At 35.7% G+C, this 24,486-nt stretch overlaps 5 protein-coding genes and 1 pseudogene across 17 annotated transcripts; 1 reads left to right on the top strand and 5 right to left on the bottom strand.

Annotated features, from left to right (window-relative positions):
- Positions 1-519: 519 nt before the first annotated feature.
- AT2G24625 (Defensin-like (DEFL) family protein) lies at positions 520-1,466 on the top strand (the record flags this gene model as incomplete). Its single annotated transcript, NM_001036333.1, has 2 exons — positions 520-574; positions 1,255-1,466. The coding sequence occupies 2 exons, from the start codon at positions 520-522 to the stop codon at positions 1,464-1,466; spliced, it is 267 nt and encodes an 88-aa protein (NP_001031410.1).
- A 1,909-nt stretch (positions 1,467-3,375) lies between these two features.
- ATCSLC08 (Glycosyl transferase family 2 protein) lies at positions 3,376-6,790 on the bottom strand. 2 transcript variants are annotated; one of them, NM_128024.3, is made up of 6 exons: positions 6,578-6,790; positions 5,445-6,444; positions 5,040-5,348; positions 4,644-4,934; positions 4,451-4,564; positions 3,376-4,376 (listed from the first exon to the last, which is right to left on the bottom strand). In NM_128024.3, exons 2-6 carry the CDS (start codon positions 6,162-6,164, stop codon positions 3,738-3,740), a joined length of 2,073 nt encoding a protein of 690 aa, NP_180039.1. In that variant the 5' UTR covers positions 6,165-6,444; positions 6,578-6,790; the 3' UTR covers positions 3,376-3,737. The 2 variants fall into 2 exon arrangements, with proteins under 2 accessions (NP_180039.1, NP_001318283.1); NM_001335941.1 differs by having other exon boundaries at positions 5,445-6,790.
- A 542-nt stretch (positions 6,791-7,332) lies between these two features.
- On the bottom strand, positions 7,333-11,634 carry UBP19 (ubiquitin-specific protease 19). 2 transcript variants are annotated; one of them, NM_001202664.1, is made up of 12 exons: positions 11,271-11,634; positions 11,036-11,104; positions 10,714-10,918; positions 10,534-10,622; positions 10,355-10,440; positions 10,097-10,259; positions 9,886-10,009; positions 9,168-9,325; positions 8,997-9,081; positions 8,684-8,896; positions 8,497-8,558; positions 7,390-8,375 (listed from the first exon to the last, which is right to left on the bottom strand). In NM_001202664.1, the coding sequence occupies exons 4-12, from the start codon at positions 10,566-10,568 to the stop codon at positions 7,793-7,795; spliced, it is 1,509 nt and encodes a 502-aa protein (NP_001189593.1). In that variant the 5' UTR covers positions 10,569-10,622; positions 10,714-10,918; positions 11,036-11,104; positions 11,271-11,634; the 3' UTR covers positions 7,390-7,792. The 2 variants fall into 2 exon arrangements, with proteins under 2 accessions (NP_565576.1, NP_001189593.1); NM_128025.4 differs by lacking the exon at positions 11,036-11,104 and having other exon boundaries at positions 7,333-8,375.
- A 1,060-nt stretch (positions 11,635-12,694) lies between these two features.
- AT2G24645 (Transcriptional factor B3 family protein) lies at positions 12,695-14,977 on the bottom strand. Of its 4 annotated transcripts, none has more exons than NM_001202665.2 (6): positions 14,777-14,975; positions 14,393-14,672; positions 14,176-14,276; positions 13,788-14,105; positions 13,252-13,704; positions 12,695-13,174 (listed from the first exon to the last, which is right to left on the bottom strand). In NM_001202665.2, exons 1-6 carry the CDS (start codon positions 14,828-14,830, stop codon positions 12,908-12,910), a joined length of 1,473 nt encoding a protein of 490 aa, NP_001189594.1. In that variant the 5' UTR covers positions 14,831-14,975; the 3' UTR covers positions 12,695-12,907. The 4 variants fall into 4 exon arrangements, with proteins under 4 accessions (NP_001189594.1, NP_001323993.1, NP_001323994.1 ...); NM_001335943.1 differs by having other exon boundaries at positions 12,712-13,174; positions 14,393-14,696; positions 14,777-14,977; NM_001335942.1 differs by having other exon boundaries at positions 12,709-13,704.
- Positions 14,978-15,432: 455 nt separating this feature from the next.
- Positions 15,433-19,953, bottom strand: AT2G24650 (B3 domain-containing protein REM13; the record flags this gene model as incomplete). Of its 7 annotated transcripts, NM_001335945.1 has the most annotated exons (12): positions 15,433-15,942; positions 16,025-16,399; positions 16,501-16,644; positions 16,745-17,116; positions 17,207-17,472; positions 17,539-17,713; positions 17,812-18,261; positions 18,345-18,788; positions 19,013-19,140; positions 19,221-19,295; positions 19,361-19,607; positions 19,686-19,942. In NM_001335945.1, the coding sequence occupies 12 exons, from the start codon at positions 19,749-19,751 to the stop codon at positions 15,670-15,672; spliced, it is 3,015 nt and encodes a 1,004-aa protein (NP_001325060.1). In that variant the 3' UTR covers positions 15,433-15,669. The 7 variants fall into 7 exon arrangements, with proteins under 7 accessions (NP_001325060.1, NP_001325061.1, NP_001325063.1 ...); NM_001335948.1 differs by having other exon boundaries at positions 15,458-15,942; positions 17,207-17,713; NM_128026.6 differs by having other exon boundaries at positions 15,497-15,942; positions 17,207-17,713; positions 17,755-18,261; positions 19,686-19,929.
- Positions 19,954-20,319: 366 nt separating this feature from the next.
- AT2G24660 lies at positions 20,320-24,423 on the bottom strand (annotated as a pseudogene; the record flags this gene model as incomplete). Its single annotated transcript has 1 exon — positions 20,320-24,423.
- Positions 24,424-24,486: the final 63 nt, after the last annotated feature.

Here is a 24,486-nt window from a genome sequence, read left to right on the forward strand (position 1 = left end):
CAAACATTAATTTAATATCCAAAATATTAATTATATTTAATCGTAATATTATCTAATTATCTAAGATTATAATTATAAGTCTAAATATGTCAATTAATTTTGGACCTAAATATCCAAAACAACTAAACTATTCAAAAATTATTTGTTATGTTTGTCAAAATTTAGTAAAATATATTCAAATATAATTAAATTTATTAAAACTTAACAAATGTAAAAGTTTTTTTTGTTTGAAGACCCGCTATCTACATACAAATTTCCTGTTTCTATTTTTTTGGGTATTTTTTGGGTCTGAAACTTTTTATCCAAACTGACCCAAACCCAACTGGATCCGACCCAAACCAGAACGGAATATTTAGAATTATTCTATTGGGTAGTAAATCATATACCCATTAATCCCAAACCCAAACGGGTTCTACTCGAACACGAATGGGTTACTCATAGGCTTATATTTTAGTTAAACTAAAAACTTTTATTGTAAAGATGATTATAAATATATGATATTATTTTATTTGATTTTAAATGCATAGTAAACTGCGAGTTGTATATGTTTTGTTGATATTATTTATATTGTTTAGTGTTTAAAATTATACACTTGTATTTTGATTGTTAATTTTAGAGTTTCACCTCTAGTATACCATCTTGTATTAATATCGATTTAAACCCGTCAATTCTACGATTTTCCAGCTTGTATTAAAAATTGAATCACATCATACACATAAAAAAATCTAATATGTTATTAATTATTGTAGTATATAAGATTATAAATTTTTAAAATAATATGTATGAAATTGAATATAAATATTCAAATTATGACTCATTACTCAGTAGAAAATTTTCTTAAATCTATTTTTGACCCGTTACAATATTTTTTTCATGTATTGAACAGTTTATATTCGTTTTTAAAAATTCAAATTATGGCAAATGCGAAAAAACTATAATTATTTTTTATAACGATGATATTATCTTTTCGCAAAAATAGAATCATATAAAGATGAGAGGTGAACTATAATAATTATTAAAAAATTAATATGATAATTTAGATATCAAATCTAATTTGTTGATTTTAATTGGTTACTTTTTTGGAAATTAATAATGTATTTCTCTTTTTTAATTAATTAAATTAGTATTTGACTTTTTAATTTTTAAAGAGATGAATTAATTTACTCTTTAAATTTTATTTCTAATGGTATACCTATGTAATTATTTTAAAAAAAATAAGGTTACATTTTAAAATGTATTTTCCAAATAATATAGTAAGACATGCTACGACAACTTATTGTGAGAAAGTACGAAGCAAGACAGCACCACGTGACGTTTGTAAGAAATCAAATGGCAATGCGTTGTGCAAAAAGACATGTTGGACAATAGAAAAGTATGTTAATGGAAAATGTCTAATACTTCCAAAGACGACAAATTTAGATTGCTACTGCTACCATTACGATAATGGATCCGCATGTCGAGCTTAAACCCATAATTATTAATTCTGTAATAAATTGGCCAATTTTTACCATACGTGTCACACGTTATCACTCTAGCATCTAATACGTGTACACTTAATAATTAATGTAAACTTTATATCATATATTCTAAATATTTATTGATATGTTTATATTCTAAATATTAATGGTACATTTATTATTATCTTTTTTTTAATGCTAATTTCATTTTGTTTTTATATATTTCTTATTTTTGATAAAATTAGTTTTTTGTTTTTAAAAAGAAATTCGTTTGGGATTTCTTTTCAAATTTTTTGGAGTCTTAAGTTAAAATATGAGCATATACAATAATAAGTACATTGAGTTAGCTAATAATTTTCTAAAGGTGAAAAATACCTAAGATGAGGTCCATCATCAAATTCTTGAGGCTTATATAATCTCAATATCTAATATAATAAAGTAAGTTTTCCTCGTAACTTATGATTTAAAAATTTGACACGTGACATCTCTCCTTTTGACATGTATCCCTATTTTATTTTTTAAAATTTAATGCATCATTATCAATGATTTAATTATATCATCATATTAAAAAAAAATGGAAATTTGACACAAAAGAAAATATGGAAAACACATTTTCCTACATTATTCATTTTCTTTTTATCATATAACAATAAAATCAAATAATTTATATGATATCTATTTTTCTATAATTGTATTATATTTGATTTTCTTACAGTTATTTTCTATCTTTTCAAATTAAAATAAGTAATTCTCATGAGTCGAAATCGTACTTTATATGATAAGATACCAATAATGTTTAAACAAAAGCCCATCTTCATGTAAAATATGCAAATAACTATGAACTAGGCTGATACTACCGGAAGAATTTCTGTTTGGGTAATAGGTACTGTAGCTGATATTCTTGTAATCAGTTTAATAGGTATTTTTTTTATGGTTCATATTCAGGATTCGGTTCATCCCTGTAGAAACTGGAAGAGCTGAGTTATAAACGTGAAAACATAAAAACTTAATGAGGCCCAACTCTTCTTTCTTTGTCATATTCGAGGGGGTCCCGTTGAACTGCTAATTATCGTGTTTTTGAAAATGAACTTAACTAAATTAGTATATTATGAACATATAGTATTTCTTAATCTTTCAAAGATAGAATAAAAAAGGGAATCACTTAATTCACTTTTCCTGCTTCCCCGGCTCATACAATAGTTTTTATCATTAGATCTATCATTAAAATTGAAAATTTGGTCTATACTATAAAAGAATCAAAATAGAATTTTTGATTTTATTTATTTATCAGTGATTCAAAATAATTATGAAAATAAACAAATAGCAATGAATAAAAGATAAACTAACTTTAAACAAAAGACAAACATACAACAACGTATTGTAATTTAGAGAAAAAGTGAAATAAATATTAGTTACACGAAATCCAAAAATAAAAAATCAATACTAAAATATTAACTACCTAAGAGAGATATCCAACAAGGTGACATAAAATGTAGGAGTAACATGTGATTGTTATGCTGGTGAAGATGGTGATTGTTGATGGTTATAGAGGTGGTGATAGAAAAAAATATTATTATGGAAACATATCTTATTATATAATTAATAGGATATATTTTTCGTTTATCATGAATAGTTATCAATCAAAGATTTTATCATATGTCATGATTTAAAGGAATTTTATCATCTTTATATTTTTAATGTGCCTAATTTAATACCATTTTGGTTTGATTTACCAACTTTATTATGAATATTTTATAATTTTAGTTTTTGTATAAGTATACCAAAAGTTATTGCTATGTGATGTATTTTCATTCAAATAATTTGAGTTATTGTTATATTATATATTTTTCATTCAAATATTTTTTTAATCAATAATTATAGTGGTGAAGTAAACAATACAACAATAAAAATAAATATATTTGTTTTTAGTTTTGAAAGATAATTTATACTTACAACATTGTTTTCTTTTTTTTTGCAAAAATACTTACAACATTGTTAATTATTATTTTTGCTAAATTTGATTTTAGTTATAAGAAAATAAACCCCTCCATCGGACGGGTCCTTATCTAGTATATAGTTATAAAGTGTGGCTTAAACTCTAACCTACCAATGAATAATCACAATGGAGAGAAGATACCAATCAAAACTAAAATCAATAAATGCCTACAAACTATGGCTACAACAAACGGTAATAGGTGATGTCAACTCACAGAGCTAACTGAATCTTGAATCATCATTATCTTCTTCTCCTTCTTCTTCTTCTTCTTCTACTTTGGTTTCTTAACTCATCTGCTCCCCTATGAGATCGAGACCCACAAGAAGAAAGGTGAGACCTTGGAACAATAGGAAGTAGAAATGTACTCCTTGTGAGGCCAAAAGACTCCTAACTGCTGCAGTGAGCAAAAGAAAAGCTAGCGCGAGCTCTTTGTGGAATATCTTATTGGTTTTCTTCACGGAAACCGGTTGTTTTTTCTGTTCCTCAACTTGGCTTATCTCCAAGAGCTCACTGTCTGAAACTCCTCTTAGGATTTGGTTTGGCATCTTCTCGGATTCTTTATCAGTGAGAGCTAAAAGATCAGACTCTGATGATCTTCCTGCTTTCTTTGTTACAATCCATTCGTAAGAGCTACCGAGTTGGAATAATCCAGATACCATCGCGTTGAACTTGGTGACCGACATAGTGTTCTCAAACAATAGGTAAGGGACAATGAAAGGGAAAGACTTTGGAGCAGGAAGAATGTTGAGTAGTGACATGAATATCGGTACATAGCAGATGACCCAAATAGGAAGCTCGGCTTCTGGAACGAACATGGTGATTGGAAGGATTACACAGAACAATGTGAAGGAGTAGAAAGGAAGTATGAGTTTCCTTAGAAGGAAGAATAGTAGTATCAGATTTGCTTTCTTCCACATTGCAATCTACGGGAAAACCAAAAGAGCCATTAAAATCATTGGAATGATCAAATGATTGCAAAACCATAGCTCTTATATACCTTAGAGGTCAAGATTGATCGCAGACACAAGCGAAATAGCTGCATTGGTCCCGAGTGCCATCGATGTTGCTGCTTCTTGTATGCTTCATATGACTCAGGAACTTCACAAAGAACCTAAAGATTGTTTCTACTTCAGTCAAATTTACTAAGGGCTCTTCATGAAACTGGACAAGAACACGCGATATAATCGTACCTTGACATCGTTAAGATATATGAATTTCCATCCATGAAGATGAGCCCGAACAGCTATATCCATATCCTCGACGGTTGTCCTTTCAAGCCAACCTCCAGATTCCTCAAGGGCTTTAATTCTCCATACTCCAGCAGTTCCATTGAAACCAAAGAAATTCAAGAACACCCCATTAACCTGCTGCTCAACCTCGAAATGAAAACACAGATTGATGTTTTGAAGACGGGTCAACAAGTTCTCGTCTTTGTTCACAAACGCCCACCTAGCCTGAACCAGACCTAACTCAGGCTTCTCCTGAAATAACATTGGCATTTACAAGTTAGATGCTTCACCAAAAATGGTTGTCTCATACTCTCATGACACAACCAAACAGAATTACTAATCCACCTATCTACATACCTTGAAATGTGGCACGGTTAGTTTAAGGAAATCCGAGTTAGGTTGGAAATCCGCATCGAAAATTGCAACAAACTCGTAAGCTTCCACATAATCACAGCTCATTGCAGATTTGAGGTTACCAGCTTTGTAACCAGTTCTAACCAAACGATGCCGGTAAATAATGTTGACACCCTTTTGGCTCCATTTAGTAACCTCATCTCTAATTAACTCCTGGATGCTTTCATCATCTGAATCGTCTAGAACCTGAACTAGCAGTCGATCTTTTGGCCAGTCAAGCTGACACACAGCAGATATAGATTGCTCATATACCTAAACAAGGATTAGACATTTATGTAACTTCATTAATCTAATTCAACAATGAAGCACATAACCATGTAAAAGGATTGATACTTTGTTTAACCATACCTCTCTCTCATTGCACATTGGTATCTGAACAAGAACCATTGGATACTCAGACCCTGATCCTTCAAAATCATCATTTCGAAAATGCTCTTCATCGATTCTCGGCTTAATCTTCTTAAACTTGATCCAAAGACAGCCTAAGCAAAGAATCAAACGATCTACAGACTGTACAAGGAACAGTACAATACAAAACTTTGAGAGAGCTTTGATTGGAGGAGCAATATAATCAGCTCTTAAACTCAACCAACCGACATAGAACAGATGAAGCAAGCTCTGGATCTCAAGTTTGCTTGTAGGAATGTGTAAATTAGGGTTTTTAAAGTAATGCCATCCTCTGTAATAAGCAACTAACTCAAACGCAAGAATAGCTAATGAAGCAACTAAGAAGAGCTTAATAGCTGAGAAAAGCCATCCGTCTCTACCAAGTCTCTCAGAGCCTAGTGGATGAGTGAAACTGAGCCGTCTCTTGACTGAACCAAGAAGAGACCAGAACACTGTAGCGACCCAAGTGAGACATCCAACAGCTTTGTGAGCTTTAAGAAGCAAAACCCAAGTCACTTGCTTAGCGTTCTTGCCTCTACTCTTCTCCATTGGTTGAAATGCAGAGTCTGGTTCCTCTACTTCAACTATTGAGTAATTTGGATTCTCCATTTTCACCACTACTGGTGTACCTCTCCTTGTTTCCTTGGCCCATAAATCTGAAAAATCAAACCTTGGAGCCATATTTCAAAGCTCAAGACCCAAATCTGGAAGAAGAAGTAGTTGAATCTCTTGATTAGAGTTTAAGACCCAAATCTCAAAGTTGGAAGATTTAAGCTAAACCCATCTTGAGAAACCTAAAGGTAGCGACTTTGAGTGAGTAAATCTTCAGACTTCAGGTTAAAGACCAAGACTTTGTAAGAAATTTGAACAACCCAGATCCAAGAACTAGGATATCTAAAGACCCACTTTTAAACAACAGACAGAGAAGCAGCAACAGCTCAAAGGGGTCATTAATAGTGACCTGCGAGAGAGAGTACAGACAATGAGTGGTTTGGGCAAGTGAGAGAGAGAAAAGATTGATACTTGGCAATGGTAGAGATAAAAGAGAGAGAGAAGAGGAAGAAAAGAATCAAAGAAGTTGTAAGATCCCTTACACTTTCATGTGAATGTTTCCTCTTCAGCTAACCCTCAATGATGGCTTCAACATCCAAATTCATCTCTTTTTTCCAAAAAGAAAGCTTAACATTTCATGAATCTTTCTCATAGAGTAGCTTTTTTGAAAAACAACTTTTAGAGAAAGGCTAGTAAAGAGGAAAAGAAATCAATGGATAGAAAAATTCAAAATGGTAGTGACTAGCTGATTATAATGGGCTAGTAATCTAAAAAGGGTACAAGCTTTAAAAGCAATTTTACTTGAACTTATAAGAAGATTTTGCAATTATGGAAAAAAAAAATCTAGTTATAGGCAATTGCATTTAATCTCTGTTTACATTTTATGTAGCTGATAAACACACATATTCACAAACTTAACTCTTCATCAAATGGGCAAAAGGCCCCAAATCACATAAAGAGATAACAAACAAATATGTGTATTATCGACCATGATCATTCTACTTGGAAAACATATTTTTTTCGTCATTCAGATTGATGATTGAAAGATTTAGTTAAGAGACGATATAACCTTACCGTTTCGCTCATTATGCATGTTTTGCCGCGTTTATTTTGTTTCTACTATTCAAAGTCTTAATAGTTATAAGATTGAATTAGTATTGGTATTACCAAGTTATCATCGACAATGATAGTTCTATTTGGAAAATATGCTTTTGTGATTGAAAGTGATTAAAAATGACTTCAAAGTTGAGGTTACCGTAAAAGTTTAAATTCTCTTTCAACATTTTTTTCATTTGTTCTTAACTTGTTCGGCTCGTTATGCACATTTTCCCACATTAAGTACTATATAAAACTAGCCGAACAAACAAACAAAATAACTTGAATCAACCACAAAGTTGACAATGTGGTCCTCCATTAGTCTTTCAAGCTATGAGAGCTTTTGGGTTCAATTGTATTTTAACAGAGAAATAAAAATCAAAAGAATAACTTAACCGATCCTGAAGTTTCTATCTCATATGACTAATAAAGTACCAATCCTGGCTTTGTAAGCTCTATAGTTCTCACCAGTACGAACCCTAAAAATTTCTTCTAGATATGGAAAACTCCAGGATCCAACAAATTCTATATATCCTTCAGACACCAGAAATTGCAGTGTCTAAAGCAATTTTTTTGCAGCATTATTGTTAAGTTAGAAGCGCCCTTGTTGATTTTCAAGAGCCATGAAAAATGTTTGTGATTCCACCACCATCCCTTTAGAATCATTGAGCATCGATCATCTCGGTGTCTGAATGTTCTTTCTCCAGGGGTTTGGACTCGCTGTCTAAATGTTCTTTCTCCAGCGGTTTGTTGGACTCGGTGTCTGAATGTTCTTTCTCCAGAGGTTTGGACTCGGTGTCTGAACGTTCGTTCTCCTGAGGTATGAACTCTGTAGCAGCAGATGGAGATGGAGTAGTAATGTCCAAACAAGAAGAATCAACAGCCAGATTTTCAACCGTTGGATCTTCTTTCCCATTTGCTTCTTCTTCTTGATGATCTGTTCCAGAATCATGTTCCATGTCAATAGAACGGTTTGATTCAGAATCTACTGTATCAACCTTTACGTCAACTTCCTTTCCTTCTTCAGAGACTGGTACGGATGCTGACAATGATGATTCTTTTTCGTATTCAGGGTCTTCTGAATGTGAGATGATGCCGTTACACAGCGAGGACACACTTGTGTCATTTGTTCCCACCCCGGAACTCTCAACAGAGCCATCTTGGTTAGATTCTGTGTTCAATGTATCTGTTTTCTTCTCATCTTGACTTTCTTCGGATCTAAGATTTGATGGTCTGGGCTGAACCCTGCACCAATACCAGATATCGTAATCTGTTAAAGCTCCTTCGCTTAATACAGTCCTAGAAAATTCACAAACTCTGCAATAGGATATATATTCTTCTTGTCAAGAAAAATGAAAGGCTCTACCTGCTGTAGAGGAGCATGTATGCTCGTTGAGAAAGGACATCTTCTAGTTCAACCTTTTCCACCTGCGAGTATTTTTAGACGGGATCAGAAGAAGATCTCTGAAAATTCTTGTTTTCTCGTAACCACATCCGGTTTATGTCAACATCCATAATAGTCAACCAAAACGGTGGCAGAAGATGATTCTTACCTCAGAATCGTCTATTCTATACCAGTTTCCACGGAAGTCCTTGACATAGCATATGTAATGGCCGAAAAATGAAGCATTCAACATATCTAGATGAACAATCACAGCGTAGAGTTTGTATACATCTGATCCTTCTCCTCCACCGCTCATGTAAGGGCCTAGATCAAATGTCTCAGGAAAACTAATTCTTTTGTTCAGTTTACCGAATCTCCCACCCTGCACATAGTTTCACATTAATTAGACCATCGATGTCAGAAGATTAAGAAAAAGCGAGGAGACTAACTAAAAGCAAAAGGGAAGATAATGGAGCCCAAACCTGGAATCTTTTTAAGGCAATTGTAAGAATATTTGGAGCACAACGAATTGAAAGGCGCTTGCATGCTTTCACATAGTCATCACATCTGGAAAAGAAATACAAAAGTTTGAGAAAAACATTCCATTCACAGAACGAGCTATCAACATTAAGGATTCAGGAGGGATACAATACCTATCACATTTGTATAAGTTATCTCCCTGAAGCCATTCTTTAGCTGTAAACTGATCGAGACATTCCTCCAATGATACCGCATCCCCATGGATCTCAACAGTTAAATCCATCATATTTTCATATTGGTCAGAAACATTACTGCAAGCAGTACACTGGACCTGCAAAATCATTAAAATGCAGCAAATGAGGGAAAAAGTACCAAAAGAGAGAGGGCGATAATCTAAAGGAACTGAAGCAACTTTCAAACATCATGAAACATAGCTATGATATGTTGAATATAAAGCAACTGAAGCAAGTTTCACTCATCTTCAATAAAACCAATCATCAGGGACAAAAAGAGTGCAAGGATGAGTACCATCAAACTTTAACGGTTTTTTTTTGGAAAATAGGATCATGATTACACACAGAACTAGGATATAGAAACCAGTCTTCCACATTACAAAACTCTTAAGAGTAGGTTGATAAGAACTATCTACTTCAGTTCGTAGGTTAACCTATTCGAACGAAACGAAGGATCCAGTCCAGCCCCTAGGCTACCCTGTTTCAAACTTATTACCTAGTGTCTGGTGACTCTACGATTCAAACCTAAAGCCAACAGAAGTGTGTTTTCTCGACACACTTTTTCCATTATTCTTGTACTACTTCTAATGGTCTATCATTGGATTATTAAAATTTGCACATACAGCACAAGACCTGCTACTGGGATAAGAAAACACACCTGTGACTGAAGGAGACCACCAAATATATATTGAATAAGTGTTGTCTCTTGGGCGCGAGGAGGCACCACTTTTTCTCCACCAAATTCGTCGAGGCAAACAGATTGCATCATATCAATTGCAAACCTAAATCACATGAAATTTAAAAGCATTAGCTGACAGAATGACAGAAACTCCACCGCTAGATTACACCAACAAGGAACAATAGCTGACCTCATCAACTCATGAGCATCCTCCTGTCTCCCATACCCAAGATTTCCACCAATATTAGGCAGCCGCGAGATAATGTTCATTGGTGAAAAAGGAAACCGGCTATAGTTTGCTCTGTCAAGATGATTTTCAAATTCGCATAAGAAGCACCAATCATTTCGCCTACCTGTTAACCAAAACATAGAAATAAAATTGATATGCATACAGGAAATTCAATTAGAAGAGTTGTGAAGCATTGAAATTTCTCGAAGAAACTATTACATTCTCTTTTGTGGCCTCTCTCCAGAAGGTAAGCAACAAGAGGGCGTGTCCAGGAAAGGCATTGTAGAACCACATTAGCGAAACAACTGAAAGAGTATTGACATAACAGAAAAAGGAAATCATTAAAAAGAATTAAATTGGTGCGTTAAAGCTACACTAGAAACCAGATGAACAAAAACCTGTTTCCACAATTGGTGAGCCCACAAGGAGCCATTATTGGTCTGTCCCAGTTATAATATCTAACAAAACTTTCGTATGGGAAAAGAACCTGCAGAATAATGCAAACAAGATTCAGACTTGCATGACGAAAACAATCAAGAGAGTGTCAAACATCAGATTACTAAAACGAGGACCATTACATCTGTTGGCTTGAGGGTAGCTTTGCTTTGGCTCTGTTGAGGAACCAATGCAATCCTAGTCTTCTTAGAAGCAGATCTATTCCCAAACAGAGAAGCTTCGAAATCGATATCATCTCTTCTCACTGGTGATGAGTCAGTACTCCGAAACCCCTTGCATTTTAGTTTATGTCCTGATTTCCAATCTGACGTTTGGCATGCCGCAGAGCTAGTACCAAAGAACAGAGGCAAAAAAAGAACCAAATTCAAAAAACAGATCCACCAAAATCCTAAAAATCCAAACTTTCAAAGCAAGACTATTCTGTAAAAAACATTAGAAACTAACAATGGAAGCACGAGCTAAACAATTGGTCCAATTCTATCTCCAGCTACATCTAAATCAAATCCCAAAGCCCTAATCACATAGGCAAAAAGGAAAAGAATTTACAAAACAGATGCAACTAAAATCCTAAAAATCAAAACTTTCACAAGCAAAACTGTTCACTCTTCTATCTCCAGCTACGTCCAAATCAGAATCTAAAAACCCTAATAAGGAGCAAACTTGAATCTTTTCAACATACCAGTATCTCACAGATTTGCAGCGAGAGCACTTTTTGGTAGTAGCCTTCCCACAGACAGAACATTCAGCCGTGTCGGAAACCATGAAATCTCGGCGATGGTCTCTATCGAAACCACCGGAGCCACCACCGACCTCGAAGTACTTGGCTGCCGTTCTTTTAACAAAGTAGAGAAGACCGATAGAGACAAAGAAGAGCGTCAATATAAGCTGCGTGAAGGAATTCAGATCCACAAATAATCCAACTTCATGCATCTAATTCCCTCTCGAACATCGATCTTCGTTTTTCTTCCTCTTCTCTTCTCAGATTCGATTCGGAGATGCCAAAGAGAATCAACCTCCTCTGTTTTTTCTTTGCTCTGTGTTTTATAGAGTTAAAGAGAGAATGAGAGAATGGGCCAATTAAAATCTTTGTTCACATGGGGCCTTTTGGGTAATTAATTATTTTTGGACAATTATTTTCCTTTTTATTTATTAATCATTTGTTTTTTGTCTTTACTTTTTTTCTTTGTAATTTAGTTAATTTACAGTTATTACAGGCCAACTACTATTTTTCTGGATTTTTTTCCATTATGAAAAAGTTAATGTTAATGATTATTAGATACTACTACATTGTGTGATATACAATTCAATAGATAAGTGTTCTTTCTAGAAAAGGTTAGTAGTTTTTTTTGGCAATCATATGTAAAATACATTGTTGAATTATAATCGAATTCACTCTGATTGTGTTTGAAACCTCAAAAAAAAAAAAAAAAAAAAAGAGATTCAATCCATTAATAATAATATTCTTTTTGTCTAATGGTTAAAATTGTATGAGTACTACCAGGCTTTGGACTCCTAAAATTCAACTTTTGTTTTGTTTTATAACCTGAATAATGAGAAATCGAAATACATTTGTTTTTGGGTTGCTAGTTACACATTAATTAAAAAGTAACTTCATGATTGGTAGCCCAATCAAAATATATTTTAGATAACAAATTTGTGATAATTTTTTTGTTAATTACTAATATCACAAAACTCATATTGATATTAAACATCCAAGAAACTTAGTTACGACTTTGGTAAATTGTTATCAACCTACTTGAATCGGTTTAACAATTCTTTCAGATTTTTGTTTTTCTAAACAAACTAAGTAACTAACAATTCTTTTAGATATAACGCTGAAAATAACTTAAATTAAATAGAAAATCATATATCCTTAAAAAAATTGAATTTCTATTACAGTTATAATTTGGATATCAGTGACTTGTCCCAACTGTATCAAGAATATAACTATAATATTTTGAGATTTTTACAACTTTTTCTTTTGATTCACATTCATCTTCAATATTAGTTAAGTTATTCTATCACACTCCTCATATGTACATCTCATCATATTATGTCTTTTGTTGGTATCTTTATTTTGTGCGGTAAAAATCTTCACAAAATGTTTTAGTCACTAATTTAAACTGATAAAGTTGAACTCTCCTTTTCTTTGCTAAACAAACATTCACAAATCCCACACCGTAAGGCCAATGATCATACAATTACAACATACTTAGAAAACATACTACAATAGTACAATTAGACCTTAAGAGTTATATCTTACCAAATAAAAGAGTCAAACATTGATTCATTTCAATATTACACTCATATACATTTTCATTTGATTGCTAGCTTCACCTTGGAGCAGAACTTAAGGACGCAACTTGTTTCTTCTTCCCAAATCAGTTCCAACATGATGGATTCGTTTGCCTTCACACCGTTAGCTTGGATGAATCCTTTCCAGCCTCCTACCATTCCCAGTCTTTTTCTTTTGTAGTCCACCAACCGCAGAGTCGTTAACCACTTCATACCATGTTTATCCAACAGAGTCATTTTAGTTTCTTCATTGATACCATTCATCCTCGTGAAGGGTATCGGAAGACGCTGAAACAAAGATTCACACAAAAGATTCAAATTTGATGGACTGTAAAAAGACAATGGCTTGGAGTTTTGAAACTAACCAGTGCAGAACGTAGGATGTTATAAGGTGTAAGATTTAATGTCACAAATCGGTTTTCGGATGGTGAAGACGAAGCTTTCCATATCATTCTACCCTTCTTTTCCTTTCTTCTTGAGATTTTCTCGTTGTGGCTACTCTCTTCATGGCTTTCTTGATCTGTCGAAAGAGACTCTACTTCATTAGCTTCTGAGCACACTTCTTCTTCTGGCTCGTTGGAGAGCAAACATAGAACAAGAGTTCCACTTTTCTTAATCAGTTTGAAAGTAATGATACTTCCAGCTCTTAGTCCATTGGCACTACAGAAACTTCTCCATCCTCGTCTGATGAGGGAAGTTCCGCATGATTTCTTTAGTTTCAAATCTAAAGTCCATGATTTGCCCTTTTCATTCATCAGAATCATCTCTCCACGTCTTTTGTCTACACCATTTTCCCTCATAAAACGCTTTGGAAGATACTGGAACAATACAAAATAAGTTTAATATATTTCAGACACTAGTATGAGAGTTTCTTTTGGGATTCAAATTAAGAGTCGAATACCAGTGTGTCATAGCGTAGAGTCGAAGGCGCAACATTAGCCACAAAACAAGAGGGATCTAGTGAACAAGACTCTGCCCCTTTGGGTAACAAACGTAGAACAAGAGTTCCTCCTCTTTTGATCAGTTTGAAAGTGTAGATATCTCCAGCTTGAAGTCCATTGGCATCACAAAAACTCACCCACCCTCCTCTAACATAAACTGTTCCGCATGATGGCTTTTGTCTCAAGTTAAAATTCCATGATCTGCCCTTTTCATTCATCAGAACAATCTTTCCAGATCCGACTACACCATTTTCCCTCACAAAACCCATTGGAAAAAGCTGAAAAATTCATTATAAAACAACATGAATTCATAGTTTAATTTGGAATTCAAATTTAAGAGTAGAATACCATTAAGTCATAACGTAGACTCGAAGGCGCCACATTAGCCGAAAAACAAGAAGGATCTAGTGAAGAAGACTTTGCTTCTCCATTTGGATTCTTCTTCTTCTCTGAAAAAGAATAGATACTAAGTGTTACATAGTTAAACTGGTTCTCTCTACTAACTGATCCATATTCCAAACTCAGACCACATTTCTTGAAGAGTCAGAGACAGAACACAACTTACCGAGGTTTCTCTCCTCGTCTGAACACGAACCATATTGGATCTCACAACAACTAGGTCCCAACATTGTAACGTGGAAAGACATATCTCTCTCTTGTCTGAAAACAACAATGTCACCGATTCGAAGATCATGTGAGAGAGCAAACTCTTTCCAACCGTCAGTGAGTCTCTGTCCATCTATCTTCACTTCCCAAGTTATCTTTGACGCATCTGATCTCAGCTCCGCCGTCTTCTGCTCATATCTTCCTTCTATATTCTTCAAGAAGAAGGCTACAGGTATTCTCTGAAAGAACATGCAAATAAAAACCTGACTCATCTTTAGCTTCTCAGATAGACAGAGAAAGATATAGAAGAAGGGAAAGAGAGCGAGAGAGAGACTGAGAGTACCAAGTGGGTGTGGAAGCCAGGAAGAAGAGGCTTGAAGAAATGTTGATTCGCCATTTTCAAAATCTTGAGAAGTCCTAAATCTTCCAAAGTCTACAGTACAGCTTCTTGAAGGAAAGAGTGTGATAAATCTCAACTTGAAGATGACAGTATGTTGGTGTTCTTGGAATTATGAGAGACCATTGATTCTCAAGAAGAGACTGTTGAAGTGACTTTTTGGTGAAAGTCTTTAATATGGATATTTATTGTGGTTAAACGGTCTGGTTCGGTTCAGATGTTTCAGAATTCCTATGTATTGGTTTGGAATTTTTTTGACCGAAGTATACCGAAAGTAAAGTTCGGCTCGGTTCAGTTTTAATAGCATAAATTTAGGTTTAATTTCAAGATAATATACAATTGTTGTCAAATTGGAACCAAAAACCAATTTCGGGTCGGTTTACTGTAAGAGAGAGTTCAAAATTTTCAATAATTTTCAATTAAATTTAAGATAAAAATTGGTAACTTCAATTAAATTAGAATAATCGTTTGGTAATTTCAGTTTGGTAGCTCTAAACCGAACTGAGTACCAAAGTATTACTACAGTAACTTTTATTGAGTTTACTCAATAAATCTAATCGATTAATTCTAACCGAATTAGCTAAACTTCTTTTTGGTATATGCGTAAGCCTATTTCACATTTTTTCTTTCACATATTGTAGAGCAAAAGACTCCAAGACATTTCATGTAAACAACAACAGATTCTTTTGCTAGAAATAACAAACTGATTATAAGATAATATACAGCCTAAGAATTTAAGGAACTAATGGACAAATCTAAACGTTTCTATTCTAATCTTTTTACATAAGCCAACTAAAAACTTACACGCCTAGGCCTAAATATTTACATGTCATCTATTCCTAATTAACATTTTTGTATATAGTCTCCACAGAAGAGAACTTGAGTACCGGAGTTGTTGTTGTATCTTGTTCATTAACAAACTCCAAAGTAAAAGTCTGTCCTAACTTCACGCCATTAGCCTCACAAAAGCCTTCCCAACCATTTCCTAAAGCGAGAGTTCCATCTAGCGACAACATATATCCCGGCCATTCGACTCCGTTTTCACCCAAAAGAGTTATCTTCCCAAGTTTGTTGTTGATGCCATTAGCCTTCATGAACTGACTTGGAAGAATCTGCAAAAGATTTCAACAAACACATCTCTCATTACCATTTATAATTCAACAACAGAAACAAGAAATAGTTTGACCAAGTTACCAGTTTACAGGCTGTAACATCTTCTGGTGTAAGTGCTAATGTCACGAATCTGTTTACGATTGTTGGGGAGGATGAATCTCTACTTTTTGGTTCTAAAAAAATGGACTCTTCCTTGTTAGATTTAGAACTGCTAAACTTTGTACGTAACAAACTGAGCACAGGATTTGTGTCTTCCCATATTAACTCCATCGTAAAGGAGTCGCCTGACTTTAAGTCTTTTGTATCAGCAAACTCTTTCCAACCCTTTCCCAAACTCATTGTTCCTTTCTTGTCCCGTTTAACCGTTGTCAGCCACTTCCTACCATCTGTATCCAATAGATATATCGTTCCAGGCTGGTTAATATTGTTCTCCCTTGCAAATTGCGCTGAAAGAATCTAGAAAACAAATTGATACTCTTATTATGTGATAAAACCAGTAAGAGTAAAATAGAGAAAAAAACTAATTCTCTGAAGCAAGAGTTGTTTGATAAACTGACCAGCCTATTTTTTCCGACACAGGTTGGTGTAATTGTAAATGTTACAAATTGTTTTTGGCACGATGGATTTAAATCTCTCCCTTTTAGATGATTCCTCTCTTTATCCACTGTCCTGATCTTCTTCATGAATTGACTTGGAAGAATCTGCAAAAGATTTGAACCAACACATCTCTCATTATCAGTTATGATTTCAAGAGAGAAACTATCTCACCTCTGAAAAACAAGAGTAGTTTGATGAAGTTACCAATTTACAGGCTTTAACATCTTCAGGTGTGAGTGCTGGAGTCACGATTCGGTTTTTGATTGTTGGGGATGATTCTCTGGTTTTATGTTCTGAGGAAATTGACTCTTTCTCGTTAGCTTTTGAACTCCTAAACTCGGTACGTAACAAACTGAGCATAGGAGTTGTGTCTTCCCATACTAACTCCATCGTAAAGGATTCGCCTAACTTAAAGTCATTTGCTTCAGCAAATTCTTTCCAACCTTTTCCCAAACTCATTGTTCCTTTCTTATCTCGTTGAAGGCTTATCAGCCACTTTGTACCATCTGTATCCAGCAGATATATCATTCCAGGCTTGTCAATATTGTTCTTCCTTGCAAATTGTGGGGAAAGAATCTGGAAAAAATATGAAACGAGGGTAAAATTAATAACCTCTTGTTATGGGATAAAACCAGTAAGAGTAAATGAGTTGTTTGATAAACTTACAAGTCTATCTTTTTTTATAGAGGAAGGTGTAATTGTTAATGTCACAAAGTGTTTTTGGCTTGATGGAGTTAAATATGTCCCTCTCAGATATTTCCTCTCTCCATCCACTGATTTGCTCTCTTCTTTGTCATTTTTCTCTTTGCTGTTGTCATCTTTGATGTTCACGTCTTTCCTGATTTTTTTACATGTGCTAGGTTCTATTGGAAGAGACTTTTTCTGGTTTGTTTCAGATCGCCCTCCTCCTGCTTCTCTGTCAATGCTACAGTCTGCAGGACACAAGCTAAGAACAGGAGTTTGGTCTTCCCAAATCAACTTTAGCGTGAAGGAGTCACCTGTCTTTAAGCCATTATCTTTAACAAAATCTTTCCAGCCGTGTCCCAAAGACATGGCACCATTTGCTTTGTCGAATAACAAATTCGTCTGCTGCTTTATACCGTCTTTTCCCAACAGAGTAATCCTCCCCGGCTTGTTGATGCCATTCTCCCTCGTGAATACCTTTGGGAGACGCTGTTGAAGATTTCAGTTAAAGCAAAATAGTTTATCAAAACCATATCAAAGTACAATAAACTAACAACCACTAAACAAGAGTCATTTGATAAACTTACCAATCTATCACTGGAAGGTGTAATTGTTATTGTTACAAATTGTTTTTGGCTTGATAGAGTTGAATCTCTACTTTTCAGATGATCCTTCTTTCTCTCCCATGACATGTTCTCCTCTTTGTCATTGTTGCTGATTTTGTCCCTGTTGCTAGGATCTATGAAAAGAGAATGTTTCTCGATAGCTTTTGAAATCTCTTCCTGCTCTCTGTCACTGTTAGATTCTGGACTACACAAACTAAGCACAGGAGTTGTTTCTTCCCATATCAACTTGAGTGTGAAGCCCGTCTCTAAGCTGTTTGCTTTAACAAACTCTTTCCAACCCTTTCCCAAAGACATTGTTCCTTTACTGTCCAGCAGAAGACTTGTCAACCACTTTCTACCATGTTTATCCAAAAGACATATCTCCCCAGGCTTGTTGATGCCATTTTCCCTAACGAAAGGCGCCGAAAGACTCTGTAGATATTTGAACAAAAGCCGATTTAACATGCGTCACAACTAATAAGCGCAGAATCAAGAGTTGTCATTGATAAACTTACCAATTTTCCAATTCTAGCATAATCCGGTGGAAGCGTAAATGTTACGAATTGTTTATGACTTGGTGAATATGATGAATATGGTGAACCTCTTGGTTTCGGAATATACTTCTTTTTTTCTACTATATTCATCAATGAGTCCAACGAGCTGCACTCGTCTTTACTGTCCTCCCTTGTTATGTTCTCTTCCCCATTGATAGATTCTGTAGGACAGAAACTGAGCACCAGCGTTTCACCTTTTCCCACTAGTTTAAACAGAAAGAAACCTCCTGCTTTTTGTCCATTTTCATCACAGAAATTTCTCCAACCCCGGCTGATATAAAAAGTACCAGATGATTCGTCGAACCTCAGATCCAATACCCTTGATCTTTCCCCTCCATCTGTTAAAATAATCTCCCGGTTTTTTCGTGTAAGACCATTTGCGCTTGTAAAATGTAGTGGAAGATACTGCAAGCACCAAATTAACACAAGATTCAGATTAATTTACTTAGAAACCGCTTTGTATATTACGATACTGCAAGCATTTTATGAATTTCCTCACGATTCTTTGTTTAGTTTCATGATAAACCAACTTAAGAATAATGTAGCAAACGTGAACAAACATTTTCTTTAGTTACATGATTCTTCTATATGGGATGATATTGAGGTCAATGCAGGAGTAAAGTAAATACCAGTGTATCTGTCGTTAGATCTAAAGCTGTGATAATGGCCATAAAACATGACTTGTCTGCTGATGAAGAAGAAGAAACTGCATCTGCTTCTTCACTGTTCGTCTTCGCTTTCTTCTCTTTGGGAAGCTCTGTACCAAAAATATCACATATGTTAAAACCTCATATACTGTTACTTGGACTCAGCATTCGAGAGAAGTGATGTTAATACCTTCACTATCACAAACATCTCCATTGTTTGATGAAAAGTCTACTTGATGCAAACGCTTTCTTAACAAACTTTCACCTAACACATGATTGAAACATTGATCTCCAAACACAGAATCAGTATTCAGAACAAAACTTACTTACCATCATTGTGTTCAATCTCATAGTAATTAGGTCCTAAATTAGAAACATGGAACACCAAATTTCCAACATATCTAAAAGCGACAACATCGCCGATACGAAAATCATTAGCCACCACAAACTCTTCCCAGCCGTCAGTGATTCTCCGATCAGACAACTTCACTTCCCAAGATTTGTCTGAAAAGTCCAATTTCAGCTCTGCGACGCTTCTTCCTTCGATATACTCTGAGAAGAAGTCTTCAGGAATCATCTACAACAACACAAAAACAACAATGAAACAGAAGAAAATCTTTGAATAAGCTAATCCGACAGAACAAGAGATAGTTACCAAGTGAGTGTGGAAGCTAGGAACAAGTGTGTGGAAGAATTGCGGATAAATCCTTGAATTCGCCATTGATGAAGAAGAACAGAAAAAAACAAACAATCCCTTGAAAATTTTCTTTTCACGTACCAAATTTTGTTTTGTTTTCTATTTTGAGCACAAATTGGTAAATAAATGCATGCTTGTTGAAATTAACACAGAAAATTGGAATCTCCGATTATCTCTCTGTCTTGCTCCGTTTTCATTTTCCGACCAAATCGTAAAAGATTCCCCATCTCTTGACAGATAAATTGGGCCTGGATATATAACATATGGGCTAGATTTGGGCCAATAAAATCCACAAATTTGGGTATGGTATGCTGAAGACATTCTCAACTTTGCCAGATACAATGGCGTGCACAAAGTACCAAAATGGAACAATATGGATGTCTCAGTAAGCAATATATACCCTAAGAAATTAAGGAACTAAGGGACAAACTACAAACTTACAATAAGCCAACTACAAACTTATACGCCTAGGCCTAATTTTTACATGTCATCTATTTCTAATTAACATTTTTGTGTTTAGTCTCTCGAAAAGAGAACTTAAGTACCGGAGTTGTATCTTGTACATTAACGAACTCCAAAGTAAAAGACTCTCCTAACCTAACGCCATTAGCCTCACAAAAGCTTTTCCAACCATTTCCCAAAGCAAGAGTTCCATCTCTTGACAACAGATATGCCGACCATTCCTGTAGAATTAGGTATTGAACTAACTTGATTTCATTGATGCACAAAACATGTGTATTTATACAAGCGAGTCATTGTATGTGATAAACTCAATCTCCTAAACTATAGGGATTTAAACATATCAAGAGAATATACGACCTTATCACAATACTCCCCCTCACGTTGGAGTGTGAAGATCCTGAATGCCCAACTTGGACATGAGATAAAGAAACTGGGAACGGCCAAGTGCCTTGGTAAATATGTCCGCCAATTGTTCATTAGTGCGAACATGATGTGTTGTTATAATGCCGTCACGAACTGCATCACGAACGGAATGACAATCAGACTCTATGTGCTTGGTACGCTCATGGAAAACCGGATTAGCTGCAATATGAATAGCAGCTTTATTATCACAATATAAAGCGAGCATGCGCATATTGTTCGATACCCAATTCTTTTAACAACTTTCGTAGCCACTTAATTTCTCGAAGAGCAACTGACATAGCTCGATACTCAGCTTCGGCGGAAGAGTGAGAGACAGTGTCCTGTTTCTTAGTTTTCCAAGAAATGGGTGAACCACCAAGTAACACAACATAAGCACTTAGAGATCTCCTTGTTTTAGGACAAGTCTGAAAATCCGAATCGCAATAAACATCAAGTTGTAATTCTGTGTCCGCGTTTAACAAAATTCCTTGACCAGGTGACCCTTTCAAAAAACGAACAATACGCATGGCCGCAGCTAAATGAGCCTCACGAGGAGTTTGCATGAACTGAGATAAGACATGAACAGAGTAACTTAATTCAGGTCTAGTATGAAGGAGATAAAGCAAACGACCAACAAGTCTTCGATAGGGTTTGGCGTCGGCGAGAAGCGGACCGTCATCAGTGGCCAAGTGATGGTTTTGTTCTAACGGGGTTAAAGCTGGGCGACATCCAAGGTTGCCACTGTCGGTGATGATGTCCAGTGCATACTTGCGTTGTGATAAAAAAATACCTTCAGAGCCCCGACTTACTTCAATACCAAGGAAGTATTTTAACTTCCCCAAATCTTTCATGGAGAAACACCGTCCTAAATACTCCTTGAATTTCTGAAGCATATAACCATCATTACCACAAATCAAGAGATCGTCGACATATACCAACACACGGAGTTCTATACCATTACGTGTATAAGAAAAGAAAGAGTAGTCTTCATGACCTTGCACAAAACCAAAACGTAAGAGGGCATCAGACAACTTCTTAAACCAGCACCGAGGGGCTTGTTTCAAACCATACAATGACTTGCGAAGACGACAAACTTTGTCGGGATGAGAATGACGAAAACCAGGAGGTAGCTTCATGTAGACCTCTTCATCAAGATCACCATGAAGAAAGGCATTGTTAACATCCATTTGATAAACCTCCCATTGGTTAGCAGCAACAAGGCGAAGAAGAGTACGAACCGTAGTCATTTTCACAACTGGCGCAAAAGTTTCATTGTAGTCTTCCCCTTCAACTTGTTTGTTCCCTTGAACAACAAGACGAGCTTTGTATCGTTCAATGGACCCGTCAGCATTATACTTAGTCTTATACACCCATTGACTGCCAATAGCTACCTTTCCCGGTGGCAAATCAACGATATCCCATGTCTTATTAATCTCGAGAGCATCGACCTCTTTAAACATTGCATCATTCCAAACTTTAATCCGAACAGCCTCTTTGAAGTGTTTAGGTTCGTCATTAGCAGTGATCGCAGCAAGAAAAGCTTTGTGTCCTGCTGAAAAACAGTCATCCGAAACATAATCGGACAAAGGATAGAGAGAAGATGTACCTTGGACCATTGACGAGGACTGAGAAGAAGAATCGGGAAGAGCGTGGGGGTTTATTGGAGAGACTGTTGCATTGTAAAGAACGTAATCCTGCAGACGAACCGACTGTCTAATCTGACGCTTTCTTTGACGAGGAGACGTAGCTTCAACAAACGGACTGTCAACAACGAACAATGGCTGATTATTACGATTAGGAGTTGAGACAATATCAGGAGAATCATCAATTTGAGCCAAAGTATCACCAGAAGCAAGATTCTTATCCGGCGTCGATGAATCAGATGAATCAACTCGTGAATTTTGTAAATCGGAAGCAATAGAAGCAGGTGCCACGTCGGAATCAGAGTCTGGTTCGAAAACAGAGTCGGTTTGAAGAGCAGAATTTGATTCAGTAACAACGACCGGTTTAATAACAGAATCTGGTTCAGCGAAATCGTCCGGTTTAGTAACAGATACTGGTTCAGCAAAATCGTCCGGTTTAGTAACAGATTCTGGTTCAGCAAAATCGTCCGGTTTAGTAACAGATTCTGGTTCAGCAAAATCGTCCGGTTTAGTAACAGAATTCGGTTTAGGGTCTGTGTTTTTATTTGCAGACAAAACAGCAGAGCTCCCCCTGTCTAGAGTGGTCGTGGAGACCATCCAATCTTCATCAACAAGGAGAGGAGCCGGAGACGCAGACACATGATCAGTGTTTGTAGCTGCGTAAGGAAAAACATCTTCCCTAAAAACAACATCACGAGAAACAAGAAATTCCTTCTTCTCCATATCAAACACTTTCCAACCTTTTTGTGCGAAAGGATAACCTATAAAAACACACAAACGGCTTCTCTCCCCAAATTTATCTTTATCACGGGAAGCACGATGAACATAACACGCAGAACCAAAGACTCGCAAATGCTCATAATTTGGCTTGGAGTTATGAAGAATTTCGTAAGGAGAGAGTCCATTATGAAGTGATGTAGGAGTGCGATTGATTAAGTATGCCGCCGTTAGAACCGCTTCTCCCCAAAATTGTATTGGAAGGCTTGCTTGAAACAATATTGCCCTTGCGACATTAAGGATATGCCGGTGTTTACGCTCTACACGACCATTTTGTTGCGGAGTCCCGACACACGAAGTTTGGTGAACAATCCCATGTTCCCGAAAGTAAGAGGCAAGACACATAAACTCTGTCCCATTGTCACTACGTAATACTTTGACAGACTTACCAAACTGTTTTTCAGTATATACCAAGAAATTAGTGAGTACAGTGCGAACTTCAGATTTTGCAAGAAGTAGATACGTCCAAACGGCTCGAGAAAAATCATCTACTATTGTCAAGAAATAGACTGCACCACAAGATGACGGGACACGATATGGTCCCCAAACATCACAATGAATCAAAGAGAAACACTCGATTGATTTATTAGTACTAACGGGAAAAACTTCCCTTGTTTGTTTAGCTCTAAAACACACGTCACAAGAACGCGAACCAACTGAAAGAGAAGAACTAGTCAAAACTGGTAAAGACGAAAGCACTGAAAAACTAGGATGTCCTAAACGTTGATGCCATAAAGCTTGATCAGACGATACTTTTGCTGTATGAATCTTTGCTGTAGCCACATCTGTCAGATAATAAACCCCATCACGCTCTTCACCGCTTCCAATCAAAGTCCTCGAAAAACGGTCCTGTAAAACACAAAGTGTGTCAGTAAAGGTAGCCACGCACTTTGTTTGTTTCACAATTTTAGAGACGGAGATCAAGGTACACGTCAAATTAGGGATTAGGTATTGAACTAACTTGATTTCATTGATGCACAAAACATGTGTATTTATACAAGCGAGTCATTGTATGTGATAAACTCAATCTCCTAAACTATAGGGATTTAAACATATCAAGAGAATATACGACCTTATCACAATAATTCCATTCTGTTTTCACCCAAAAGAGTTATCTTCCCAAGTTTGTTGTTGATGCCATTAGCCTTCATGAATTGACTTGGAAGAATATGCAAAAGATTTCAACAAACAAGAATACAAATATAGTTTAAGACGGACTCTAACTCAAATCGGAAACAAGAATAGTTTGATGAAGTTACCAGTTTACAGGCTTTGAGATTTTCATGTGTGAGTGTTAATGTCACCAATCGGTGTTCTGAGGAAATGGACTCTTCCTTGTTAGAGTTTAAACTGCTAAACTTTGTACGTAACACACTTCCGCGTTTTTGGCTTGATGGAGTTAAATCGGACATTTTTTATCCAAACTATCCGAAATACCAAAACAATTTTAATGAATTTGGTTTTATTTTGCAAAA

The sequence above is a fragment of the Arabidopsis thaliana genome, chromosome 2 (assembly GCF_000001735.4).
Source record: "Arabidopsis thaliana chromosome 2, partial sequence".
Classification (NCBI taxonomy): domain Eukaryota; kingdom Viridiplantae; phylum Streptophyta; class Magnoliopsida; order Brassicales; family Brassicaceae; genus Arabidopsis; species Arabidopsis thaliana.

Coding starts and splice junctions, on each gene's coding strand:
- ATCSLC08 (NM_128024.3), bottom strand. CDS start 6,164: ATGGCTCCAAGGTTTGATTTTTCAGATTTATGGGCCAAGGAAACAAGG. Junction 5,349..5,444: donor CAATGTGCAATGAGAGAGAG/GTATGGTTAAAC, acceptor ATCCTTGTTTAG/GTATATGAGCAATCTATATC. Junction 4,377..4,450: donor GATCAATCTTGACCTCTAAG/GTATATAAGAGC, acceptor GTTTTCCCGTAG/ATTGCAATGTGGAAGAAAGC.
- UBP19 (NM_128025.4), bottom strand. CDS start 11,521: ATGCATGAAGTTGGATTATTTGTGGATCTGAATTCCTTCACGCAGCTT. Junction 9,326..9,885: donor GTGGTCTCCTTCAGTCACAG/GTGTGTTTTCTT, acceptor ATGATTTTGCAG/GTCCAGTGTACTGCTTGCAG. Junction 9,082..9,167: donor AACTTATACAAATGTGATAG/GTATTGTATCCC, acceptor TTTCTTTTCCAG/ATGTGATGACTATGTGAAAG.
- AT2G24645 (NM_001335943.1), bottom strand. CDS start 14,830: ATGGCGAATCAACATTTCTTCAAGCCTCTTCTTCCTGGCTTCCACACC. Junction 14,697..14,776: donor CTGGCTTCCACACCCACTTG/GTACTCTCAGTC, acceptor AAGATGAGTCAG/GTTTTTATTTGCATGTTCTT. Junction 14,106..14,175: donor GTCTACGTTATGACTTAATG/GTATTCTACTCT, acceptor TGAATTTTTCAG/CTTTTTCCAATGGGTTTTGT.